The 23,663-nt window shown below is 41.2% G+C and overlaps 1 protein-coding gene across 1 annotated transcript in view; it reads right to left on the bottom strand.

Moving 5' to 3' along the window:
* Positions 1-23,663, bottom strand: part of SLC6A2 (solute carrier family 6 member 2) — a 49,531-nt gene that overhangs the window by 3,935 nt on the left and 21,933 nt on the right. Inside the window, exons 3-12 of the mRNA XM_072980495.2 lie at positions 22,631-22,865; positions 18,865-19,003; positions 18,060-18,194; positions 14,944-15,047; positions 11,896-12,020; positions 11,348-11,460; positions 9,250-9,378; positions 7,223-7,322; positions 3,655-3,755; positions 476-643 (exon numbers count right to left, since the gene is read on the bottom strand). Coding sequence (XP_072836596.1) covers positions 476-643; positions 3,655-3,755; positions 7,223-7,322; positions 9,250-9,378; positions 11,348-11,460; positions 11,896-12,020; positions 14,944-15,047; positions 18,060-18,194; positions 18,865-19,003; positions 22,631-22,865 — 1,349 coding nt within the window. The remainder of the gene's footprint in view (positions 1-475; positions 644-3,654; positions 3,756-7,222; positions 7,323-9,249; positions 9,379-11,347; positions 11,461-11,895; positions 12,021-14,943; positions 15,048-18,059; positions 18,195-18,864; positions 19,004-22,630; positions 22,866-23,663) is intronic.

The raw sequence follows: 23,663 nt of genomic DNA, 5'->3' as shown, positions 1-23,663 counted from the left end.
GCTGCAAAACAGTTACAGTTACTCGTGTTGCACACAATGTTCTTCCAACACAGCTAACTACACTTTCAGGAAAGAAACTTGAAATCAGGGGGAAATGGCATCAACTGTGCAAGGAAGGTTCAAAAGCGCCCTCTTCCAACAACTTCCTTGATCTAATTAGCAAGAGTCCCTAGCTGCTTTGAAATACATTAAAAACCCCAAAAACCTGGGAACATCTTATGACTGCTGCATTTCTAGTTTGTCCCATCATAGGTCAAATTCTGGGGGTTTGCTTTAGCTTCAAATGTCCAGGACAGGAAGTCAAAAAGAGTCCTAAATCCTCTGTCGAAGCGGCAAATTACTTAGAAGCTGTTTCTGAAAGGTCATCTCTCCTCAAAGCGTTTGTGGAATTAAAGAAAGCAAACTCTTAGCTTAACACTGGCGATTTTCATTTCACAAAGAACATTTCCATGACATTTCATTGCTTTAAACTCACTTGCTTAAAGGTCCCCCGTGCCTTCAGTAATTTATACAGAATGTACGCAGGTACAAGGACCATGGATGACGATGCCACCCCCCATCCGACAGAATTGGCCCAAGATGGGAAGACGTACTCATCGTAAGTCAGAGGCTTGAAATTTATTACACTGACTATTACCACAAACTATAGGGAGAAGGGGAAAAGAGCAGAGAGATCAGTTGCCTTTCAACCATTAAATTTACTCCTAATGCGAATTGAAAAAACCAAGAAGATTCTTCATATCAAAAACAGATTCTGGCATGCAGATAATCTCAAAATGATCACGGATCCTATATTTATGCTTACCTTGGTCCTCTAGATTCTGATCAAACTGAGTTCAACCTGTAGAACTGCAAGGGTTATTTCTGCTTAGAATATGACCGTTAGAAGGTTAAAAACAATATTTATTCGGTTTCTGCTTGGGGGGAGGAAGTGGTGTGAGGTATATGTTACTGTCTAAGAGGAATGGGCGAAAAAGGTTTTATTATTTGACTTTTGTTAATTGTGGAATATTCTGCTTAAGAAAATTCTTTGCAGGACCAAATTTACCTCTCACTCTTTCCCACTTTCACCTTTTGTGAATTTTTGGCAAAACTGATAAAAAAAGTGAACCAGAAGAGTTTTTTTTACCCTTCTCCACCTCCTAGAATTGGCTTTCATGGAGACTGTTATCACTCAGAACTATAAATTTACCCCAGTAAGATGTACACTGCTAGCCAAAGACGTCAGAGGCAAAATACTTTTCTGAACACGTTTCTTGCATCTGTTTCATTTCCCAAAAGTCTGAGGTGTGTCCTTAGTACAAAATTCCGATGGCCTCTGCTAACATCGTTTGACATTTGCTTTTTAACCGTGGCTATTAGAAATCAAATCACAAGCACAAACGACAATGTCAGGAAGGAGACCAGTCCTTAATGCACCTTCTTGTTTAATACTGAGTGTCAGGTCCGATCTCATCACAAAGAAAGGCCCCCAATTTTGCCTGCAATGTTAGTTATTAAGTCTGTCACTCAAGTATCAAGTTAAAGGTATTAGATGTCAAAGAAAAAGCTTCATTGCGAATGGACGTTTTCTTTAGTAGCACACTATATTTGGTGCAACATGCTACCACTAACAAAAGTCTAATATCATAGAAACCCAGGTCTATCAATCTGCTTGGCAGATGGCATCATCTCCAGAGGATTGTTCTGGAGCAGACGGCATGGTGGCCACTTAAACATCACCATAGAACAGTGGTCCGCAACCTAAGGTCACCAAGGTGTTCTTGGCTTGCAATTCACAGAAGCCTGCACAGCTGAGTTACCCAAGGCTGGGAACCACTGCCATAGAGGAACAAAATAAACCTCCAGATTAACGTTTTGTGGATGCTACTTTATAGAGATACAGCTTTTGAAAACTTTGCTATAACTGAAATAGCGATACATTATGTCTTGCCAAAGTTTAATGGACTGCGACCAGGTGAACTTGTGTGTTGACCTACCCAGTTTGTTGTCAAGGTGGTTGTTTTTGATGATGAAGATACTACTACTACTAATACTACTACTACTACTACTACTACTACTACTACTACTACACACTTTATACATAGTCAAATCATTTCTAACTTATGACTACCCTTTTCAGGGTTTTCTAGGTAGGGAATATTCAGAAGTGGGTTAGCTTTCCCTTCTTCTGGAGAAATCCTGGGAATGCGCAGCTTGCCCAAGGCTACACAGGCTGCCTCTTCTAGGATACACAATGGGGAACTGAATTCCCAACCTCTGTCTCTGCAGCCAGATGGAAATGCAGGTGTAAATGCACTTGCTAGTCCCAACTAGAACATACCCATTGCATCAATTGCTGAATTTCAGGGCAACACGTATGTAAATTCATTTTATTCAATGAGTCTACTCTAGTTTGGACTAGCAAGTAGATTTAAGCCAATAACTCTCCTAATATTCAGCCCAAATCCACACTTCCCTAAATTCACACAAATGTTTACCAGGGTTTACTGAGTTCATGCCTCCTTTACACAACATTTGGACCAAACTACCAGAATTTTTGCTTTTCTATTTGGTTCCTGATTGGTTCCACATTTGTTTCAATAAGCATCTGGTGCTCATCACCATAACTAGGAGCCAGGTTTCATTCTTCAAATCTTCTACGACAGCAGACTCCAGAAAAGTGGACCACATTTGTTTTTTATTTCTATTGAAATTCCACAATTATGCACTAAATGGTCTTACAAAACTCAATGATTAGAGCTAGTGAAAAACATTGTTGGATTTTGCAGTAGGTGATTTTTTTTTTAAAAAATAACTCTCTAAATCTTTCCAGTAGAAATATTTAAAAGACACGAAATGGCCTTTAAGCCTTTCCTCTTCTTTTAAGAGTGAATAAATAAATATCTAATGTTAGGAATTACTTAATGGATTCTCCACAACTATAGCTCAAGATCTAGGGGGACCTGCCCACCCAGCAAAAATAAAAAATAATTTTTTTTAAAAAAAAAATAAACAATATCTCTCATTTTTGCCCTTTGATCTTCCTGTCCCTGAGACTCCAAAACAATGGTTCCCAATCCTGAGTCCCTGGATGTTCTTGAACTAAAACTCCCAGAAGCCTTCACCACCAGCTGGGCTGGCCAGGATTTCTGGGAGTTGTAGTCCAAGAACATCTGGGGACCCAATGTCAGTAGGCACAGTAGTGAAGCAATCGACCTCCTACACAAACCTCATCAAAATGTATCCTAAACAGCCCCCCACTTTCCAGTGTGAGTGGATTGGAGAGTACCAAGATTCCCATGCACATACCTTTTGGCATGAAGACCTATGTCCCTGCATACATTACCGTGTATCAGTCTTCATCTAAAGTCAACAGCTGGGATATGGTATGCCTTCCCATCCCTCATACTCCCACTCTCTTTCAGTTCATATTCATACAGACAGATTGGATTCGAACCCATGACCATAAATCCAAATGCTAGGAGCTACCGAAATAAACCTACTGAATCAATGGGATTTATTACACCATTGACTTACAATCAGCAGCTGATTCAACATTTGTTAGTTGGGACTAACAAACAAATTGTAGATTCTGAGCTATCACCAAAGCAGCAGCTCTGACAGAGATAGATATACAAGTATTATTTCCACCGAGAGGACAGAAAGGCTTACCAATAAAAAAGCAGGGCTCACAAATTTCCAGCACAGTCTCCAGTAGAGGCCTGGCTTGAAGCCCATCATTCGTTGGATGTCTTCACTAAATCTGTCCACACCTGAAGATTGATCACAAGTGAAAGAAAGACACGGATAGCAGAACATTTGTTATAGTCGACTGTAGAGGCCACTATAATGTTTTCTGTGGCAGCTGTTTGGTTACCACCAATCCACTGAATATTGGTAAACTGTTAGTTATAACTGATTGGCTCATGGCACAGTGGTTAAATTGTTGTACTGCATCCAAAACTGTGCTCACCACCCAGAGTGTCAATCTCAGGTAGCTGTCTCAAAGTTTACTCGGCCGTCCATCCTTCTGAGGTTGGTAAAATAAGTACCGGAGCGACAATATGTAGCCTGCATAATTAACTTGTAAACTGCCCAGAGTGTGCTTTCAGTACTATGGGGCAGTATATAAGCAGCACATTTTTTTTCCATAGTCACATTTGGGACAGACACCAGAAATATCAGAATTCTCTTGGAGACCTATGAAATGGCGAAGAGTTGGCCAAAGAGCTACCATTGTGAAGTCATCACAGTCAATGGGCAATGAGAAACCAATGGCTTCCACCCCCCCCCCAGGTTCCATCAACTACAACTCTAATTTGGTTCAGTTCTCATGTGATTCTGATAAAGGTGTGCACATCTGGGCTACAGCTGTCTCATCATAGCCCTAAAAGTTTGTTTGCATTCACACTCATTTCAGTGCAAGTGAAATATCATAAGTTCACCACAAACAAAAACTTTCCCACATTGCCATGATGATTTTGGAAACCAGTTATGGTTCCGATGGACCGCCATCTTTTAAAACGTTACGATAACAAAAATCCAAGTCCTCCTTTGTAATGATTTCCAGATGTTTCTTCAAACTGGGGGCTAAAACTGTTTATGCATCTTCAGTGAGGGCAGTGCTAATCCAGGAAGTAATGTCTAGGGTTGCCAATTGGCTCCACTTAACCTCAGTTGTGACATCATGGGGCAACACCTGATTAACTACATAACTTCATGATGTCATCACGTGCCCCTATAATGATGTTCACTGGTTGGAGTTTGAGAAGGAACACAACCACTAAATGAATTCAAGTGACAGTGGATGAGGCAAACAATGTCAGAAAACTTGTCAGAAAGAAAAGAAAGTAGTAAACATGTGCACATTTTCAAGGGTACAGCTGGAGTGGAAACCATTTTGAAATCTCTCTTTCAAAGCACTAACTACAATAATCAGGACTAAACAGACAAACTGAGCCCCTATAAGCAACATTTGCTCTGTTGGCAAAGATTGCAGTTTGTCTTAGTAAATAACACACCTAACGTGTAACAGGCATTTGTAAGCACCCCTATATAATAATAATTAATCTGCCAAACACACCTGGAATTGCGGTTTCCCCAAAATCGTCTCGGGCACACTTTAATTACCATACAAGTATTTCAGGAAAAACAAAATAAAAATTGTGTGTTCGGTGCTAAAATGTTGAGAGAGCCTCTTAGCTAAAGAGAGGTTCATGAGGGTCACCTAGGTAAGTAGAGCATGATGGGAAGGAGACAGCAGGAGGAGGGGAAGGAAATTTAACCCAGAAAACAAGAGGTGGACAGAAGCTATGCCACTTTCAACTAATTATCAGTTTGAACATTTGCCCGCAGCCATAACAAACCATGCTTTATAGAGAAATGGCTTGTGATGTGTTAATGAAAGGGGAATATATATAGATCCCTTGTTGTCATGGGTCTCCACAACAAGAGACACTGTGATAAGGAATTCTGAAATGAGGTTATTTCTCATCTGTAGCAAAAGACAAGGAGCATTTTTCCGCACCAGGGGCTTCAGATTTTGTCAATATTCTCTGAGCAAAAATTGTGTCCTTTCTCTTTGAGAAGCATAACAAACATAGAACAAGCACAGAAAGACTGGCTGAATGTAAAAAAAGACACAAGCTACCCATCTTAAGCTTCTAATCCTCAAAAGTTCATACAATGAAGCAGCAACCTTTATATTTCTCTGCAATTTCTGGGGGAAAAAACACTTAATGCCACACCACTGATTGATACAACTAGTAATATCAACCTGGGAGTGGGAAGAGCATTTGGGCATTCAAATGAGGATTTGCATGCCACAATGGGGCATCCCACCGCAAAGACGTTAGATTGAGATGGACACATTCTGGTAATAACATGAGCCCTGACTTGTGGTGGATGGTCTTTTCTCCCACTTGACCAGCCCAAGTGAGACATCATGATGTGTTTACTTCTTGCCAAAGCTATCATAAATGATCAAGCACCATAGCTGGGGTTTACAAGAATACAGGTTTATGGTTGAAATATTTCCTGCAATAGGTTCCTGGAATCTGCTCTTAATTCATAGCAGGACTCTGCCTGGTGTGTGAGGAAAAGTTACTTAAACCATGCTTCAAATTCAGTTGCAAATCCCTCTCTAAAAAGCCAAGGTGAATATAAGGGCACATATGAACCCTAATGCCTTAAAAGAAGATACCCATCTACTCTTGTCCCCATTGGGACCAGCCAGATGTTTCTCTGATGGCTATAAGCAGATCGTGAAGATGGTACTCAGAAAGTAACTGGTGGAAAGCCAAGGTTCTTAGGCTTAAGGTGTTCCTGGATTCCTCTCTCACCAAACTGGTCCTAGAATGCTTTTCCTCTGGACAGAACAAAACAACAGGAGTGAAGTAATGTTCTGATTAGGTGGGAGACAGGATGGAGATCACTTTGCTTTGACTGTAGGAACTGGAAAAGCACAACTGTGTTCCTCATTATATTGCACGCAGGATATGGATGAAACACAGAAACAGAACATCTGGATGATTAAAAAGAGAATCATAAAAAACATTTTTTAAATGACAGTAGTTAATGTTGACTTTTTAAGTGGTGCATTATAACGTCTGAAATTACACAGCTGGAGCAGAATTACTTCTCTGAACCTGAACCGTTCAAAACTGGTTTTTATTAGGAGAAGAGAGAAAGATCACTTTCAATCAGCTTTATATTGTTTGTGTGACAATGTTCTTTTTTGTCTTTTCTGAAATACTTAATGAACTGTTGGCAGAAGAAAGTAAATTTCCACACATATTGGCTGAAATCAGTAAGAAGCTGCAACTTAGAGGAGGCCCATTGAACCAACAAGGGTCTGGTGAGTGGAGTCCTCTGTAAGTTCCATTGATTCAATGGGTCTACTTTAGGTTTGACTTACTACTTGATTTCCCTCACTGTAGCACATGGGGAGTCTCTTCTTATTTACAAATACGTAAACATCATGTCGAAGTTTTGGTACTGTTTTTGATTATTACCCTGTGAGCCACTTTGATGTCAGTTCAACAGAAATGCAGAATATAAGAAGCAAACAAATAAATGAACTGGAGCTATCCTGGAAGCCAAGGCATTGCTTATTGACAATCTTTGGTAGTTAACAATGTTTGGAACCAAAAATTGTTGGTGTTCTTTTTGTCATGTTAATTGCTATTTTTGCATTGGATCAGTTTGCAATAATAAAAATAATGGAGTTATACCAACTCACCATAAAACCAGGAAACGCCGATGGCTTCCATTAAAACAGCAAACAAGATGGACGTCCCGGCAGCAAATGTATCTAGCAGGGTAAGTACATAGATTCCACCCTAAGTGGAAACATTCGAGAAGATGAAAAAGCATTTTCAGGACATCCCTAAAGATTCAGAGCTTTGGCCAGGCAAATTTTTACTTGCTTGATTCCCTGTATGCCTAGCCAGTCCCTTTCAGCTCTTTGAGAAGTTTGATTCAACACACATCGATCAGGGGAATGGAGGCTTTGGGTAACAGGAGCCTTGCTGTTTCTGGGGATATTTTTGAAAAGATTTGGGGGTATTACTGAAAAAGTTAAGACATTGGTGTTGCTTTTCTAAAACTATGCATTACCACTACGCATTATAATTGATGCCCCACCACGTGTACCAAATACAGTGGTGCCTTGCTTAATGATTGCCTCATTAAACAACGAAACCGCTTGACGATGAAGTTTTTGCGATGGCTTTTCCCTGCTTCGGGAACCGATTTTTCATAAACGATGATTCTGAAACAGCTGAAACGGTTCTAAAATGGCCACCCACTGTGCAAAATGGCTCCCTGCTGTGTTTTCAGGACAGATTCCCCGCTTTACAGACACCAAAAATGGCCGCCCCTATGGAGGATCTTTGCTGGATGGTGAGTTTTCAGCCCATTGGAATGCATTGAACAGGTTTCAATGCATTTCAATTGGCTTTTTCGTTTTGCTTGACGAGGATTTTGTTTAACAGCGATTTCAATACAACGAATTGTCTTTGTCAAGCGAGGCACCTCTGTAAGATCTAGTAGATGACCAAGGTAACACTATTCAAGTAGCTCACTTCTGGTCAAAAAGGAACTGCTGGATAACTGTGGAGCCAAAGGTTGGGAGTTCGATTCCCCACTGGGCCTCCTTGATAGGGTCTGGATGCGCTGATCCATAGGGTCCTTTTCAGCCCTGCACTTCTAAGGTGACGATTATAGTCTAATTGGCTTAACATGTTAACTTGTTTTTAAATTTGTTTTTAATTATACCCATATTTCAGATGTGTCCATGATTTTAAATTGTGCAACACACTGAATCAAATCAAGGAAGAAGACTACTATGTTGATTCTAATGAGGTTTTTGAGAATCATTGATAAAGTTTTTTTCTTAAAAAAAAAAAGGAAAAAAGTTCTGTAAGCACCTGAAAACAGCTTTTTATAACACACATTTTTGGACTAAACAAACCACACAACATTAACTTTCAACACATTACTTTCAAACTGCATGCTCCAATTTTTTTAAAATTGTCTTGTTGGTGGTTCTGACCCACCCCCAGATCATTTCTTACGTGGAACAGCAGATACATTTCGTAGATATAAATAAATGTTAATATTATAGCAAAAACTGAAGGCGAAAGCAAAAGAGACACGGCTGCTCCAGATAACCAAAGTGTTATGCTCACTGGCTTAGGTATCTGGCTGTAGAGCCAGACGTTGGGAGTTTGATTTCCCACTGTACCACCTTGATAGGAGCTGGACTCAGAGATCCATAGGGTCCCTTCCAGCTTTGCAGTTCTAAGGTCTAAAATTATAATTCCTGTGCTATGCTTTAGCAACTGTCTTTTTCTAAATGAGAGCCAAGGAAAAACCAGAATTATTGTATGACTTTGAAAACAGTCCAGGGAATTATCAGACATAATAATGGAGACATTATTGTTTGAACGAATGAGTTCCAACAGGTCACCTTTCGATTCCGTAATTTTAGGCTGATGCTCATGAGCAGAGAGCATTAAAAACGTTGTAAGTTTTGTATTGGCTGAGAAGTGCAGGTGGCTGATTTCCTTAATATATTTATGCCACATCGTATCATATATTAGATACTCCAAACCCTGCAGAAAATTATTCCGCCCTGCCTGTCCATTTTGGAGCCTCCCGCAATTGACCTAAAAATGGATGGGACTTTTTCCTCCCTCGTTTCCTTAAAATCAATTCATTTTGAGAGCCCTAGTATAGGCATTCCCTCCCAAAGGGGATACTTACGTTTGTTATGCAGAAAAGAGCGAGCAGGAAGGTGCTGAAGGAGACACAGAATGTGAAAAGCTTCCTACGCCTTTTGAGGATCTGGAAATCGTCTGCTAAGCCGGTGATGACCGCTTCCATGCCACCCATCTAAGGAAGGAGCAGAAAAGACCAAAAAAAGAGCCATTGGTTAGTAAATGTTCTCTAAGAGATCATTTATGATTTCACTTTTTGGAACGGACCAATTAGAAGGTCAGTCTGCCTCCACTTCTGGCCAGACCAAAAGCCAAGATGGACAAGGGAGCCTCATAACAAGGGCAAGATGGACAGAAACTTTTGTTTGACTCTCCAAACAAAAACAAACAGATATGTGTCTGAGCATGGGAGATTTCATGGATAGTTGTGTACTCTCGCAGATGTAGGTGAAGCTGGTCCTCTGAGCATAGCTCTAAACCTTTAATAAAACCAAACTATTAAACTGAACACCTAATACCACATCCTGTAGCAGGGGATTTCACCAATTTAATTGTGCATTGGACAACCTTTTTATTATTGTTATTATTATTTTTCTTTCTTTGTCTTTATTATGGGAAGGAAAAAGCAGACATTGGAAGAATGCTTATTAAAGTTCTCATTCTCACGGCTTCATGCTAGTTTGCATTAGTCACGGCCAAGAGAAATTTGCAAGCCCCAGGAGAGTTGAGACAAGGAGCTCAAGTGTGCTATAATTCGAACAACGTGTCTCTACGTAAAACTATGTCCGTGTCCTTTTGAGAAGCAAAGCGCGCACAGACATCAGCCAGAAAAGGGCCAACTAATTGTTCAAAAAGATGCCAAGAACCCATTCAGTGCTTCTGTTTTTATAAGTCCATGAAACACAGCAGTAAGCGGAGTAGTTTTGCACCATGTTCATGATTTGAATGTAACATGGTTCTTGGAAATGTCAAGACCTTTGCCCAAATGGACAGGGGGAAAAAAGCTCTTGTTTTTGTGCATAAGAATGGGACAAGCATTCTTGGATTCACATCTATTTGAACAGGATTTGCATCTGTCTGAACAGTTGTCCAATTTCAACCGAGTTTCAAGATAAAGGACCCTACAAAGAGATCGCAATGGCCTGGAATTTACCTATCAATAGTGGTCACCTGGGCAGCAGCATGAGCAGGTGACACACAGGTTATCTGTCCATAGTTTTGAAAATGGTAATTGATAATTTCCATGCGTTATCGAGTTGAATGGGAGAAACTTGACATTCCTTTACTGAAAGTGATGTCATCTCTTTTCTACAGCACAAGGATTTGTGAATGGGTTTAGATGTTAAGAACAAATGAGCTTCTACAAACCCAAGCTCATCATGGAAAAGCTTACAGGTGAAGGACTGAAATCCCTTAAGCCTTGTTTTCTTCTTCTTGGCCACCTCTTCTTATGAAATTGCAAGAGGCATCATGAGCATCACAAAGTGTCAACCAATATACTTTTGCCAGGGACTGTGTTTGTTTTTCCCAGAAGTGAACTGACTCTTGATTTAAATATAGACAGGATGGAAATCTTGATGCCACTTCAGAGTTAAGAATGAGAAAGGCCAAGAGCTATTGGAGTACTCTGAATATTTGGAACAAACCAGGCATTTCTGATAACCTCTTAATTCATAGTTAAATAAAATACATATCTGCATTGATGAAAACATTTCCCCTTCCTTTCATGTCATTTCAACAAACCAGGTTGTGAATTACACTAAAACCACCAATTGAATTCAACTGGAGGGGAAAAAAAAACACCAAGCTAATATTATTTTAGCAAGAATCCCAAACCAGAATGGAGAATGGGAACTGTAGTCCAACGTATTTGAAAAATACCAGGTTGAGGAAGGTTCAACTGGTTGGAATCAGTAGATCCTCTTGACTGTAAAGTATGGATCCCTGAACCTCCCCAAAATCTGGGAGACCATGTGAAATGGGTCGTAATGTACTATAGAAGACTGTGGATGGCGCTCAGTTAACCCAAAAAAATCACAGTTCTTTAGGTGTACAAAGGACTGTCTTAGCCTATGCTTCTAAGAACAGCAAGGATTAGCAAACAGAGGGAGTTAGGAGAGAGAGAGAGAGAGAGAAATACTTACAGAGCTGTCAATGCCCAGTGTGAGCAGCATTATGAAAAATACTATAGCCCAAAACGTTGATCCGTTAAGCGTTGAAATAGCTTCTGGATAAAGGATGAAAACTAATCCGGGTCCTAAAGAAGAAAATAGAATTTGTCTCCTGATTTCATAAACATAAGGCAAGTTGGTATAATGCATTATTGTTATTATTGTTGTTCACATTGGATAAAACTGACTTTTGCTGAAGCAGTCACACTAGTTCAGGGGGTTTCTACATCCCTTGGTTGGAAACATAAACCTGCTATGTTGCAATGCTTATAATCTGTCAGTAGGTGTCACTATAGCCATTTTACACAACTAATAACACCAGTACAACGAAGCAGTATATAAACTGAAACATTCCTACCTAGGAAGAAAACAAACCAACACCCCTTGAAAATAGTCAATCTAGTCCTTATTCTTTATGGCAATGAGACTGAAGTTTGTCTGAGTAATATTCATATGACAATGATCAACTGCGAATTAATTCAGTTTTGGGGCTGTAGGCTGGAGAGCAGCCTTCCTCATACCTTCAGTGGCCACATCCTGAATGCCAACTTTGTATTCATGAGCCATGTAGCCCAAAATAGAAAAAATCGCAAATCCTGAGATGAAACTGGTGACACAGTTGATCGTACTGGTCATCAAGGCGTCCCTGAGGCAAAACAGAAGATAGCAAAAGAAAGGAAGGAAGCCCCCAGTGTCAAAGACATTGTGGAACTGGGCATCATGTAAGTAGTATGAACTCTGGAAAAGCCAGAAAATCATTAGCAAAAAAAACCAATTGTAACCTATAATTTGTTTAAAAACATATGTGAATCTGCTAGCAACTTGATAGATAGATAGATAGATAGATAGATAGATAGATAGATAGATAGATAGATAGATAGATAGATAGATAGATAGATAGATAGATAGATAGATAGATAGATAGATAGATAGATAGATAGATAGATGGATGGATGGATGGATGGATGGATGGATGGATGGATGGATGGATGGATGGATGGATGGATGGATGGATGGATGGATGGATGGATGGATGGATGGATGGATGGATGGATGGATAGATAGATAGATAGATAGATAGATAGATAGATAGATAGATAGATAGATAGATAGATAGATAGATAGATAGATAGATAGATAGATAGATAGATAGATAGATAGATAGATAGATAGATAGATAATTCCCTTCAAACACAGTATATTCCATTTGCTTTGGATCCAAATCTTATGTTAAGTTGATTAAAGATGAAATAATATTTCAGAAAACAGGGCAAATTGATATTTTCAGTAATGCACAAACAAGAATTTAATAACTTTTCAGTCATCTTAAACAGTTGTGGCTCTCTTCTCAAAATACCTTTCTGTTTAATAGATCCAGGGGTAGTGCTGGCCTTATTTTTTAGAAAGACGTTCCATGGTAAATTTACTCAGATCACAGGAGAAAAGCAATTATGTGGGAAGTCGCCCGGCCCGTTCCTCCCCCCTCATTTTTTAAAGACACACTTCCAAGTGATTGGTTACGATTAACAGTAATCTAATTGCCCAAGGCAAAGAGTTGTCATTTGGTTAACCATGGGTGATTACAGGTGTCACCGCTGCTACAAGATGATGGCTATTAATTATCACCAAGGCGTACTTGCAGGCAGCTGAGAAGTTGCCAAAAAGCCAACAAAATGACCTGCTGCTCAGATTGTGGGTTTCTTGTTAGCAAAGTTCAGCACAGGAGATGTGAAACAATCCCCAGTGGCCTGAGGAAGTGGGATTTTGCCCACAAAAGCTTGCAATTTGTTCCTTTTCTCTCTCTCTCTCTCTCTCTCTCTTTTTTTAGTGGTTCAATACGGGTATCACCTTATTCTTGCATTGGTGTAATCTTGAAACACATGTCCCTTTCCCAATTCTTTCCAGTAAAATACAGACTCCCTGGTCCAAATATTTTGTCTTGATGTCAATTTTAATGGTGGAGGAAAAGCTGACGCTTCTATTTAGGTAGGCAGTAGAGCTGCTGGATAGCTCTGTGGTTTAGGTCTCTGGCTGAGGAACCAGATGTTAGGAGTTCGATTCCCCCACTGTGTCTCCTTGAGACAGGGGCTGGACTTGATCCATCGAGTCCCTTCCAGCTCTGCAGTTCCAATATTTATAACGATGGGGATGACGACGACAATGACAACACATTAATAATCTTGCCCCAGATGTCCGTCCTAAACACCCCTTGTTCTTGCATCAGCTCAGCTGCCTCCGAGACCTCTCCTGGAGGATGTCTCTAGATGCTCTAGAAGAAGTCCAGGGGCCATCACTGAAAAGGGCTTCCCAACAAAACTTGGAAGAGTGACATTCGGACCTTACATTTCCCCCTGCACCCTCTAGTACTAAGTCTAGCGGATATGCTGACTGAAGTGTTCTGGGAGCTGTGGTTCAAACAAAGTAACTTCCCCAAACTCTGCTTGGAATACTCTCCCAGAGGAGAGTCACCTGGTGCCAAACGTAATTATTTTCAGATGCCAGGCAAAGATCTTGATATTTACCTAGGCTGTCTAATCTTTTCTCTTCTTAACTCCAATAAATGCAGCTCTGTGCTTCTTTTATTATTTTAAACTGTTCTGCTGGTTTGGTATCATTTCATATTATTATTATTGTGTGTGTGTGTGTGTGTGTGTGTGTGTGTGAGAGAGAGAGAGAGAGAGAGAGAGAGAGAGAGATGGAAATGAGAAAGAGAGAGAAATGTCTATACAGTATATTATAAAACATTAATATGGTAAACTCAAGAATTAACCCCTTCTGAGGAAACAACTATCTGAATTTTTTGCTTCCTTTCCATACTTATTTAAGATCACATTGTTTAAAAAGGAACTAAGTGCTCCAATTTATATATTTGAAATAAAACAATGGAAAATAAATAAACCTCTGATTCATTATCTATCTATCTATCTATCTATCTATCTATCTATCTATCTATCTATCTATCTATCTATCTATCTATCTATCTATCTATCTATCTATCTATCTATCTATCTATCTATCTATCTATCTAGCTAGCTAGCTAGCTAGCTAGCTAGCTAGCTAGCTAGCTAGCTAGCTAGCTATCTAGCTATCTAGCTATCTAGCTAGCTATCTATCCTGTGTAATTAGTGGCAGAGCCAGTATTCAGGGTGGCTAACAAGACGAAATAGAATAAATATAATAATAATAAATAAAATAATAATAATCAAAACATAAAATTAATTAATTAATTGGAGGCAAGGCTATGAAAGGCTTTCAAAAATATCCAGGTCTCCTCTTGTCTCCTCAGGACAGGGAGGGATGAGTCCAATCACACCTCAGATGGAAGGGAGTTCCAAAGCGATGCGGTCACCACCTAGAAGGGCCAGTTTCTATGAAGAGATTTCTGGTCCTTCCTCGGAGTGGCCACCTGAAGCATCCCATTATAAGAGGTATGGATGGGACAGGTGGACCTTTTGAGGGAGAGGCACACAGACAGGTAGGAAGGTCCTAATCCGTTTATTTATTAATCTATTAATAAATATTTATTAAAGGTTGAAGATGAACAAAGAAAATAACAGCACCTGGATTACCTGTAACAGTTGTTGTCAAACTTATTGTAGCTGGCAAAAGCTATCAAGACCCCAAACCCGGCTCCTAAGGAGTAAAAAATTTGGGTGGCTGCATCAATCCATACCTGCACAAAGAAAAATTTAAATGCCATTAATCTATATCCTGTTCTTCACCTTGTGAGATAAAAGAAAACAAATTTAAAAACAACAAGAGAGTAGCCAAATCTGGAAATTTAGCAAGCAATGCTTGACTTTGATGTACCAAAGGCCATGTACGTCCAGCATTTGATTACTGTAACTACTATAGTGAATTCAATGTGGGGCTGCCCTTGGAGACTGTCTATCTAGAAAACAGGCTATCTGATTTGATTTCAGAAATTAGATCCATAGAAAGTAGATTATGCATCTGACTTTCTCTGGCTTTGTTGGAGTTTCCCTGATAAATGGGAGGAGTGGTGTTGGAATGGCCTGCCCCATGCCAGTCTGAGGCCTCTGAAATTCCAATGGCAGGAAGTTGTAACGGCATTGATTCCGCAGTGATGAATGAATGGTGGCTACGTAGATGTCTAGCCTCTGAAACTGCGTATCTGTTTCACAAAAGGAGCAGCAAAAGCTGCTCAATGAAATCTGAGAAGCCAGGAAGCTCATGTATCTTTTCTTCATTGTTCTCTATATACAGCTTCCTGCTAATACTTGACTGTCTGTAGATCCCCTGATTGTTCTGTCTTCCTTATACTGTAAATTTGCCATTTATTATGTGTAAGCAAGAGTTATGCACCAGCAAAATGCCATCATGACGCATCCCTGCAGCTCAGAGGGAGAGACTGGCTGGCACCTCTTGGAAAAATATTTAGCAAACTGCAAATAGTTTGGGAAAGCTGCACTGGCAAATGAAGTCAATACCCAGTGTCACTGCCGAGTCAACATTTCAAGGTCTGTTGTGTCTGATAATCTACAACAACCATCACAGAGAAAGTTAGCTTTCTTTTAAAAACACATACCAGAGGAGAAATGAGAGTGCAAGCTTAAACAACAAAGGAAATAAAATTATTACTGGATAGCTCATTGGTTTAAGGTCTGTGGCTGTGGAGCCAGAGGTTGGGAGTTCGATTCCCCCCACTGGGCCTCCTTGACAGGAGTTGGATTTGGTGATCCTTAGAGTCCCTTCCAACTCTGCAGTTCTAAGATGATAATGATAGGGGAGGTAGGGATAGGGTCTGTGATGCTGGGATATAGGTAAAGGTAAAGGTAAAGATTCCCCTTGACATTTAGTCCAGTTGTGTCTGACTCTAGGGTGCAGTGCTCATCCCCATTTCCAAGCCATAGAGCCAGCGTTTTGTCTGAAGACCGTTTCTGTGGTCATGTGGCCAGCGCAACTAGACATGGAACACCGTTACCTTCCCACCGAGGTGGTACCTATTTATCTACTCACATGTTTACATGTTTTCGAACTGCTAGGTTGGCAGGAGCTGGGACACGCTATGGGATCTCACTCCGTTGCATGGATTTGATCTTACAACTGCTTGTCTTCTGACCTTGCAGCACAGAAGCTTTTGCGGTTTAACCTGCAGCGCCACCACATCCCTTAGTTTATAGTTTAGCATTAAATGAAAGCTAAAATCAGGGATCCAGGATATGTTTCTGCTCACAGAATGGATCCACTGGCGAAGTGTCTCATTGACCAATTTTAAGAAACAACATTTTCCATCCATACATTGCTTTCTACAGGTCTCCTGACACTTTTATATAGCATTTTTAGAACAGTGCAAGACTTATCAATCCACTGGAAGTCCCACTAACTCTAGAGAAGCTTAATTCCAAACAAAATGCATTCAGTTTTAGTATAGCCTGATTAGGCTTTTTTTGTTTTGTTTGTTTGTTAATTGGTGATAAGCCCTAATAAGCATATTCTGAAGATGAGTGGCAAGAAATTTTGCCATTTGAAGTCACAGCAGTAATGTACTACTGCATTACTCCTCATGAGATAAGTAAAATTGTTGTTCTTGTTGTTTGAAATGTCAGATTACAAAAAGGGATGTATATCATAGCTGGGATTGCTGAGAAGGAAGAAAAGTTGCCCTGGTGCCATCCAGATGATTTTGATTACAATAGCCACAGTCCCAGACCATCTAACATACCAGCCGAGGGCTTCTGAAAGTGATAATCTGAAACATCTGGAGAGCCTTGGTTGGGAACCCCATAGTCACTCAGAATTCATCTGGCATTGCTAACTTAGAGCCTGTCCATTTGTGTTCCTACTTAAAACTATCCATCCTTCCCCTTTAAGAGCTGGCCCCGTATCTTTCTGGCAAAAGGCTAGGGCATGCAGCCTTTTTGGGATGAGTCACTGAGATGCAAAATAGCTCTTTGTTCTGCCTTTGTGGATGAGTTTAAATAAATTGCACTGAAGGTATGGATCTTTTTAAGCACCAACTCAACCAATTTTCACAGTGTAGACAGGCCCTTAAAAGGTAAAGGTTCCCCTTGACAATTTTTGTCCAGTCGTGTTCGACTCTAGGGGGCGGTGCTCATCCCCATTTCCAAGCCATAGAGCCAGCATTTGTCCGAAGACAGTTTCCGTGGTCACATGGCCAGTGCAACTTAGACACAGAACGCTGTTACCTTTCCACCAAGGTGGTTCCTATTTATCTACTCACATTTGCATGCTTTCGAACCGCTAGGTTGGCGGGAGCTGGGACAAGCAACGGGCGCTCACTCCGTCACGTGGATTCGATCTTACAGCTGAAGATCTACAGACCTTACAGCACAGAGGCTTCTGCAGTTTAACCCACAGTGCCACTTAGACTGGTGCAAACAGACTATTAACAGGACTGGTTCCTAAAGATGGAATAGTTTATGCCAGATTTGGGACTCCATTTAAGACTCCTGACATCAAGGATTAGTTTGAAAAACTATGACACCATTGAAAAAGGGCCAAAGTTACCTCCCAAGACTAAGGGGGGGGGGGAGGGAGAGAGACAGAAATTAGACACATTTATGCAAAATTGGATTTACTTTGTTATATGGATAATAATAGCATGAATGATTTCAGTGAAGCATGTTTTTCTTATTACGGCTTTACTGTGATCTCCTGCAGTGTCTATTTGTAAAAAAGAAGGGGTAAATCGAACACTCACGGTGGCTTCTTTCAATCTTCTGAAATCAATATTGAGGTACTCTTTGATTCCGTCATAGGCACCAGGCAATGTCAGCCCATGGATTAACAGTACAGATAAGACAACATAAGGCAACGTGGCTGTTATCCATACAACCTGTAGGATGAGAGGAACACAAAAACTATGGATCATACTTTGAGATGGTGCTTTGAGGTCACCACGTTGATCTTACACTGGAGGGGGGGGGCTAGAATCTAGTTCTCTCAAGTCCCAGTCTAATTCAAAGATTATTCAGTGGTTCCTCACAAAGTTCCACCCACACCTAGAGGAGAGGACCAAATATTACTTCTCTTTGTACTGCCTTCTCCAGATGGAACATGACAGATTGGCAAAGTAGACATCCCTTCTCATATGTTGGCCTCTTCACACAACAAAATACCCTGATTTTCCAGGGCTCTAGCTCACACGCAGAGCTCACATATGAGCAAAAATGTCTTCTTTAGAGATGGGTGGCTCTGTATGATGATAAAGGAGCTGCAAAGGAGGAGAGGCTAGGAAATCAACCGTAGGGATGATAGGTCTATCCATGTGTAGAATGAATGAGAAGGGCTATTTAATGACTACACTGTTTTGGTTTTGACTAGATAAGGAGCTCCCAACCTTGAGTCTCCAGATGTTCTTGGATGAAAACTCCCAGAATCCTTCGCTGCTAGTTGTGATGGACAAGATTCCCAGGAGCTGTAGTCCAAGAACATATGGGGACCCAAGGACTAGAGAGAGGAATAGATGGGTAAAGGCTCTGTGAATTAAACAGTATTTGCCGTACCTTTCCAGATGTCTTCACACCTTTCCACAGGCTAAAGAAAAGAACAATCACCACTACCAAGAGACACAGTGTGAGCTGCCATTGGGGCAGTCCGACGTCTTGAATCCCACGGCTTTGGTTCAGCTGCAACACCCGTCGTCTGGCCAAAAAGAGACAGAGGAGTGGTAGGTTTCACTTTGTACAGAGCAGCACTCATGTGTCTCTTGCCTACCACGCCTCCCCTCCATCGGACCTAGTCCAGTCTTGCCAAAGTGTGACTTATTTGTGCAACCCAGGTTTCATGAAGCCAAGCACCAACCGGGACTTCAAGGAACAGTAGTTAAAACAAAAAGAAGGAAAACTCATGGTTAAGACCTACAAAGATCTATACAACTTGGGTCCGGACTATCTAAAAAGACTCCATCTCCCCATATGAGCATCCTCCAGTTCTAAGATCTTTAGAGGAGGTGTTCCTCTCACTCCCACTTCCTTCACAGACCCACCTATTCAACATGAGAGACAGAGCTTTTTGGTGACTTCTTCCACACTGGGAAAAACCCGTCCACAGGAGTCCAGCATGGGGAAATGGCAAATTATGCTCCATCCAATTTGATTTGTCCTCTGGATCCAAAGCAATTTGTAAATTAAGTTCGCTTCACCCTGGAACCAAAATTGGCCATCCTGCTTCAGCCCGACTGCACAGAAATGTGTCTGATCCCGGATGACTCAAGTGAGAAGTTGGAATTTTTCTGAATCAAGTCCACAGGCTATTTGGTACGATAGTTTCTCGGGAGTCTCCACCTGGCCTACTTTACAAGGTGATTGCCAGGATTGCAAAACTTGTCTATATGAGAAAGTTTTCTGAGACTAAGACAGAACAGCGAGCATCAGGAGTATGATAAGAGGAACAAACACATTGTAAAACTGTGGCAGACTCTTAGATTCCCCCCTCTGTTGTGTATGCCCTTTCTCCTTTGTGAGCTTCATTGAAAGTATGGTCTTTATGGCGCTGTTAAAAGGATATGAAGCCTAAACAGGAAACTGAATTTAAAAGAACATGACGTGACTCTGTGGGATGTGCCCATTTTGTTTTTCAGTTTTGGTCTTTCAAAAGAAGCCAGAACAAACAAACCTAAACCCCCAAGTCCTAAGCAGACGAGAGAGAGTTGCAGCTGCATAGATTCCACTTGCCCATAGAAGGTAAAAGCTTGAGATGGGGGGAAATATTACAGGGTAGGAGATTGGGGAGTAGAGAAAATTAGTGAACTACATTTCCCACAATGCCTTGCCACGAACCATACTGATGGGAAGTATCAGCCAAAACATCTGGAGCATTGGTTTCCAATCTTGGGTCCCTGGATGTTCTTGGACTACAACTTCCAGAAATCCTGGCCGGCACAGCTGGGGGTGAAGGCCTCTGGGGTTTTTTAGACCAAGAACATCTGGGGAAGGTTCTTGGTCAAAGGTCGGGAGCCATTGCTCTAGAGCAGTGGTCTAGAGCAATGGTCCCCAACCTTGGGCCTTCAGATGTTCTTGGACTTCAATTCCCAGAAATCCCAGCTAGCAGAGGTGGTGGTGAAGGCTTCTGGGAGTTGTAGTCCAAGAATATCTGGAGGCCCAAGGTTGGGGACCACTGGTCTAGAGCATCAACCTTTTCCATCCCTCCTGTAGCTGAACTAACTGCTTGAAATGCAGACAGAACCAGGATTAAGTTATAAGGGAGATCCTTGTTTGAATGTCAAAACATGTTTATCTGTTCCTAAAAGGAGCTTCAGAGTTGCGGGACCAATTTGCCCCCAGGTGGGAAAGGAGAATTAACCCGTCATGATCAAATTACAAGAGATATACAGCGACTGTTTCAAACTTGGATAGCTTCGTGAATTCATTGAAGGGAGGCTCGTTAAAGACCACGAATCAAGATGATTATGCATTATCTCCAGCATCAGACACAACACCTGAAGGACACGAGACAAAGGATGCAGTTGAACCGCTGGCTGGCTGGCTGGCTTTCCCCAGGTGACCTATGGCCACTGTGTGCATTTGATGTTGGACTTGGTAAAGCTTTTGGTTCTTTTTGATGGCTCTTTTTTATGTGTTTATATTTTCAATTAGAGGCACACAGATTTGGGTTCTTGGACTATGATTCTCAGAAGTCCCTAGCAGCACAGCTCTCTGTGGGGAATTCTGGGAGTGGCAGTCCAAGCTAGCAGATCTCTCTTTGATGAGGAGCTTACTGACGACCATGGTGGTGATGAGGCACTTGATGCTCCAGAGGCAGAAGGGAGTCATTTGAAGGTGTTTTGTTCAAAGCCCTAAAGAAATACAGGGCCAGCACTGCACTTGAGGGCTTCTTCCTCAGAAAAAGCCTAGCGATCTAATAAAACTTAATGAAACCAATTGTGAAATGAAGGCCCTTTGCCAAGAAGAAAGCAATCTATGTTTGTTCTTGAGCTGCCAATGTGATAAGAAGAACCACTCTCTGGCCGTCCTTCCTGTGTTATCATTTTGTTGCTATTATACAGAGAATGAAAGGAAACACTCCTTTTCTATGTCATCCCCTACTGACATAATTACTATCCAGATAAAATAATAGAGACAAAGTTATGCTTCCCCCCCCGTACGTGCCCCTTTACTATTTTCAAGATGACTAGCATAAACAACCGATTTCTGCACCATTTAATCACATAAATATGGAAGCCCCAGATGGGTTACCAGCAGTTCATGGTCAGCAGTATCGATGGGTACACAAATATTTTGATCCTGATTAACAAATATTTTGATCCTGATTAGCTTTCCATTCTTCTGAGGTCGCTGAAATGAAGACCCAGCTTGCCCAAGTCCAACCAACCAACCAACCAACCAACCAACCAACCAACCAACCAACCAACCAACCAACCAACCAACCAACCAACCAACCAACCAACCAACCAACCAACCAACCAACCAACCAACCAACCAACCAACCAACCAACCAACCAACCAATGTTGATTTGTTCAGTTTTGAATGGACCGCATCCACATGCTCTGAGACTCCCCATATTCATGAGAGAATATCCACAGTTTCAGTTAACCACAGTTTACTGTAGCCCTATATAAAATGTACATGGGGCAGGCCTTGTGGCCTTTGTCTCACCTCCTTGTGTGTCGTATATAAAGTTTACTAATATCTGCAGTTATAGGCACTTGTGGTACACCATGGAATGGATACCCTGTGGATACAGGGGTTCCTGCCATAAAGAGCTTTTCATTGTACCTAGGGCCATAATGTGAAAATGAGACTCTGCCAGTCATTGCTATGAGATCAAAGGTAGGGTTATCATCATTCAAGCCCCTAACCCTGTTCCCTCCTCAACTTTTATTTGTACAGATACTGAGGAAGGGTGGAAAAATGTTGATTCTTCAGATTTCTTGTCTTAAATGGGCAAAGATTAATGGGGGCTGCAACTCAATGCATTTCCCACTCCCTTTCTCAGGGGTTACTTAAAAACTGCGAGGAATTCCAACTCATGTGTAAAGGTCAAGCAATACAGGTAGACAATACAGTTAGCATATCATTAGTAGCAAAAGTCTCTTAAGATGTTGACACTCTGGATGGACATTTAGTCTGATCTAGGATGAGTCTCCTTGTATTTATAGCCTCAAAAGGAGTTCACATCCATCACTGGCAAACCAAGCTTCTGTACAGAAGGAGCTTGTTTATTGTGAAGGACAAGACAGAAATCCCAGAGAAATGACTTAAATGTTTTCTTTTTTGAGAAGCAAAATCTCCAGAAAGATTTTCACTTACTCATAAAATTCAGCTGCAGGAGTGATCTTGTACTTGGTGTAGGAGGTGCCTGTGACAAAGGATGATCCGTTCCTGGGATTGGTGCAGTTGGGGCTGTTCCAGGGATTGCCACACTTGGTCCATGGGAGTTCCCCCAGGGTGAATGATGAAAACAGGTAGTACAAAGACCAAGCAATGATCACGTTGTAGTAGAAACCCACATAGAGGGCTATGAGGATCACAGCATAGCCTACACCTGCAGAGAAAGCAAAATGAGATGAAAGATGAAGTGGTTCCTTCCTTCCTTCCTTCTGTCCTTCCTTCCTTGGGGGCAAGAGACAAGATTTTTAGTGGAGGAGTGGGTTGGAAAAGTATATGTAGGTCTGGTGTTACTCACCCATTTCTAAGAAAATCCAAGGTATCTTACAGCAGTGACTGTGACAATTGCCCACGTCACTCATGCTATTCATATTCATGAGCTGATTTGCATGAATGTATGAGAGGACTGGAGAGGTGGATTCAGCAGCTGCTTGAGGCTTGGCAGGAGAAGGAGGAGTCTGATAGGGCTGGTTAGTCAGAGAGAGAGGGAACAGAGACTGAGAGAGATAGGGCTGGTTAGGTAAATAGGTAGAGAAGGTGGTAATGATATAGCAATAGAAAAGAAGTATTTACTGAGAGAACTGTTGATGATTTGCTTATGTATAATGTGCATCTGAGAAACTCCTGTTATTTATCCAATCTGCTTCACTTCAGTAAATAAGTTCTGTTTCTGTTCACAAGACAAGTGCTCTGGCAAACATCATTTATATTGTGGATTGAGGTAATCCACTGGTGGCAGCGAGAAGAAAATGCGACGTGAACCTTTGTGAGGGAAAGACAAGCAGGGGCCACAAGGGCAAACATCACAGTGACTATATGCAAAAGTTATACAACTGCAAAACAATGTCATGAATGTAGCTTTGGGCCTACTCTAGTTATGACTTACTGTGCTAAGCAATGGGATTTCAGTCCGTTGATCTCACTCGACCCATACAGCCTGCATGTCACTGTCGTA

The sequence above is a fragment of the Pogona vitticeps genome, chromosome 10, assembly GCF_051106095.1.
Source record: "Pogona vitticeps strain Pit_001003342236 chromosome 10, PviZW2.1, whole genome shotgun sequence".
NCBI classification, from domain to species: domain Eukaryota; kingdom Metazoa; phylum Chordata; class Lepidosauria; order Squamata; family Agamidae; genus Pogona; species Pogona vitticeps.
The sequence above is the reverse complement of the archived record's forward strand: the minus strand, read 5'-3'. Positions and strand labels throughout refer to the sequence as shown.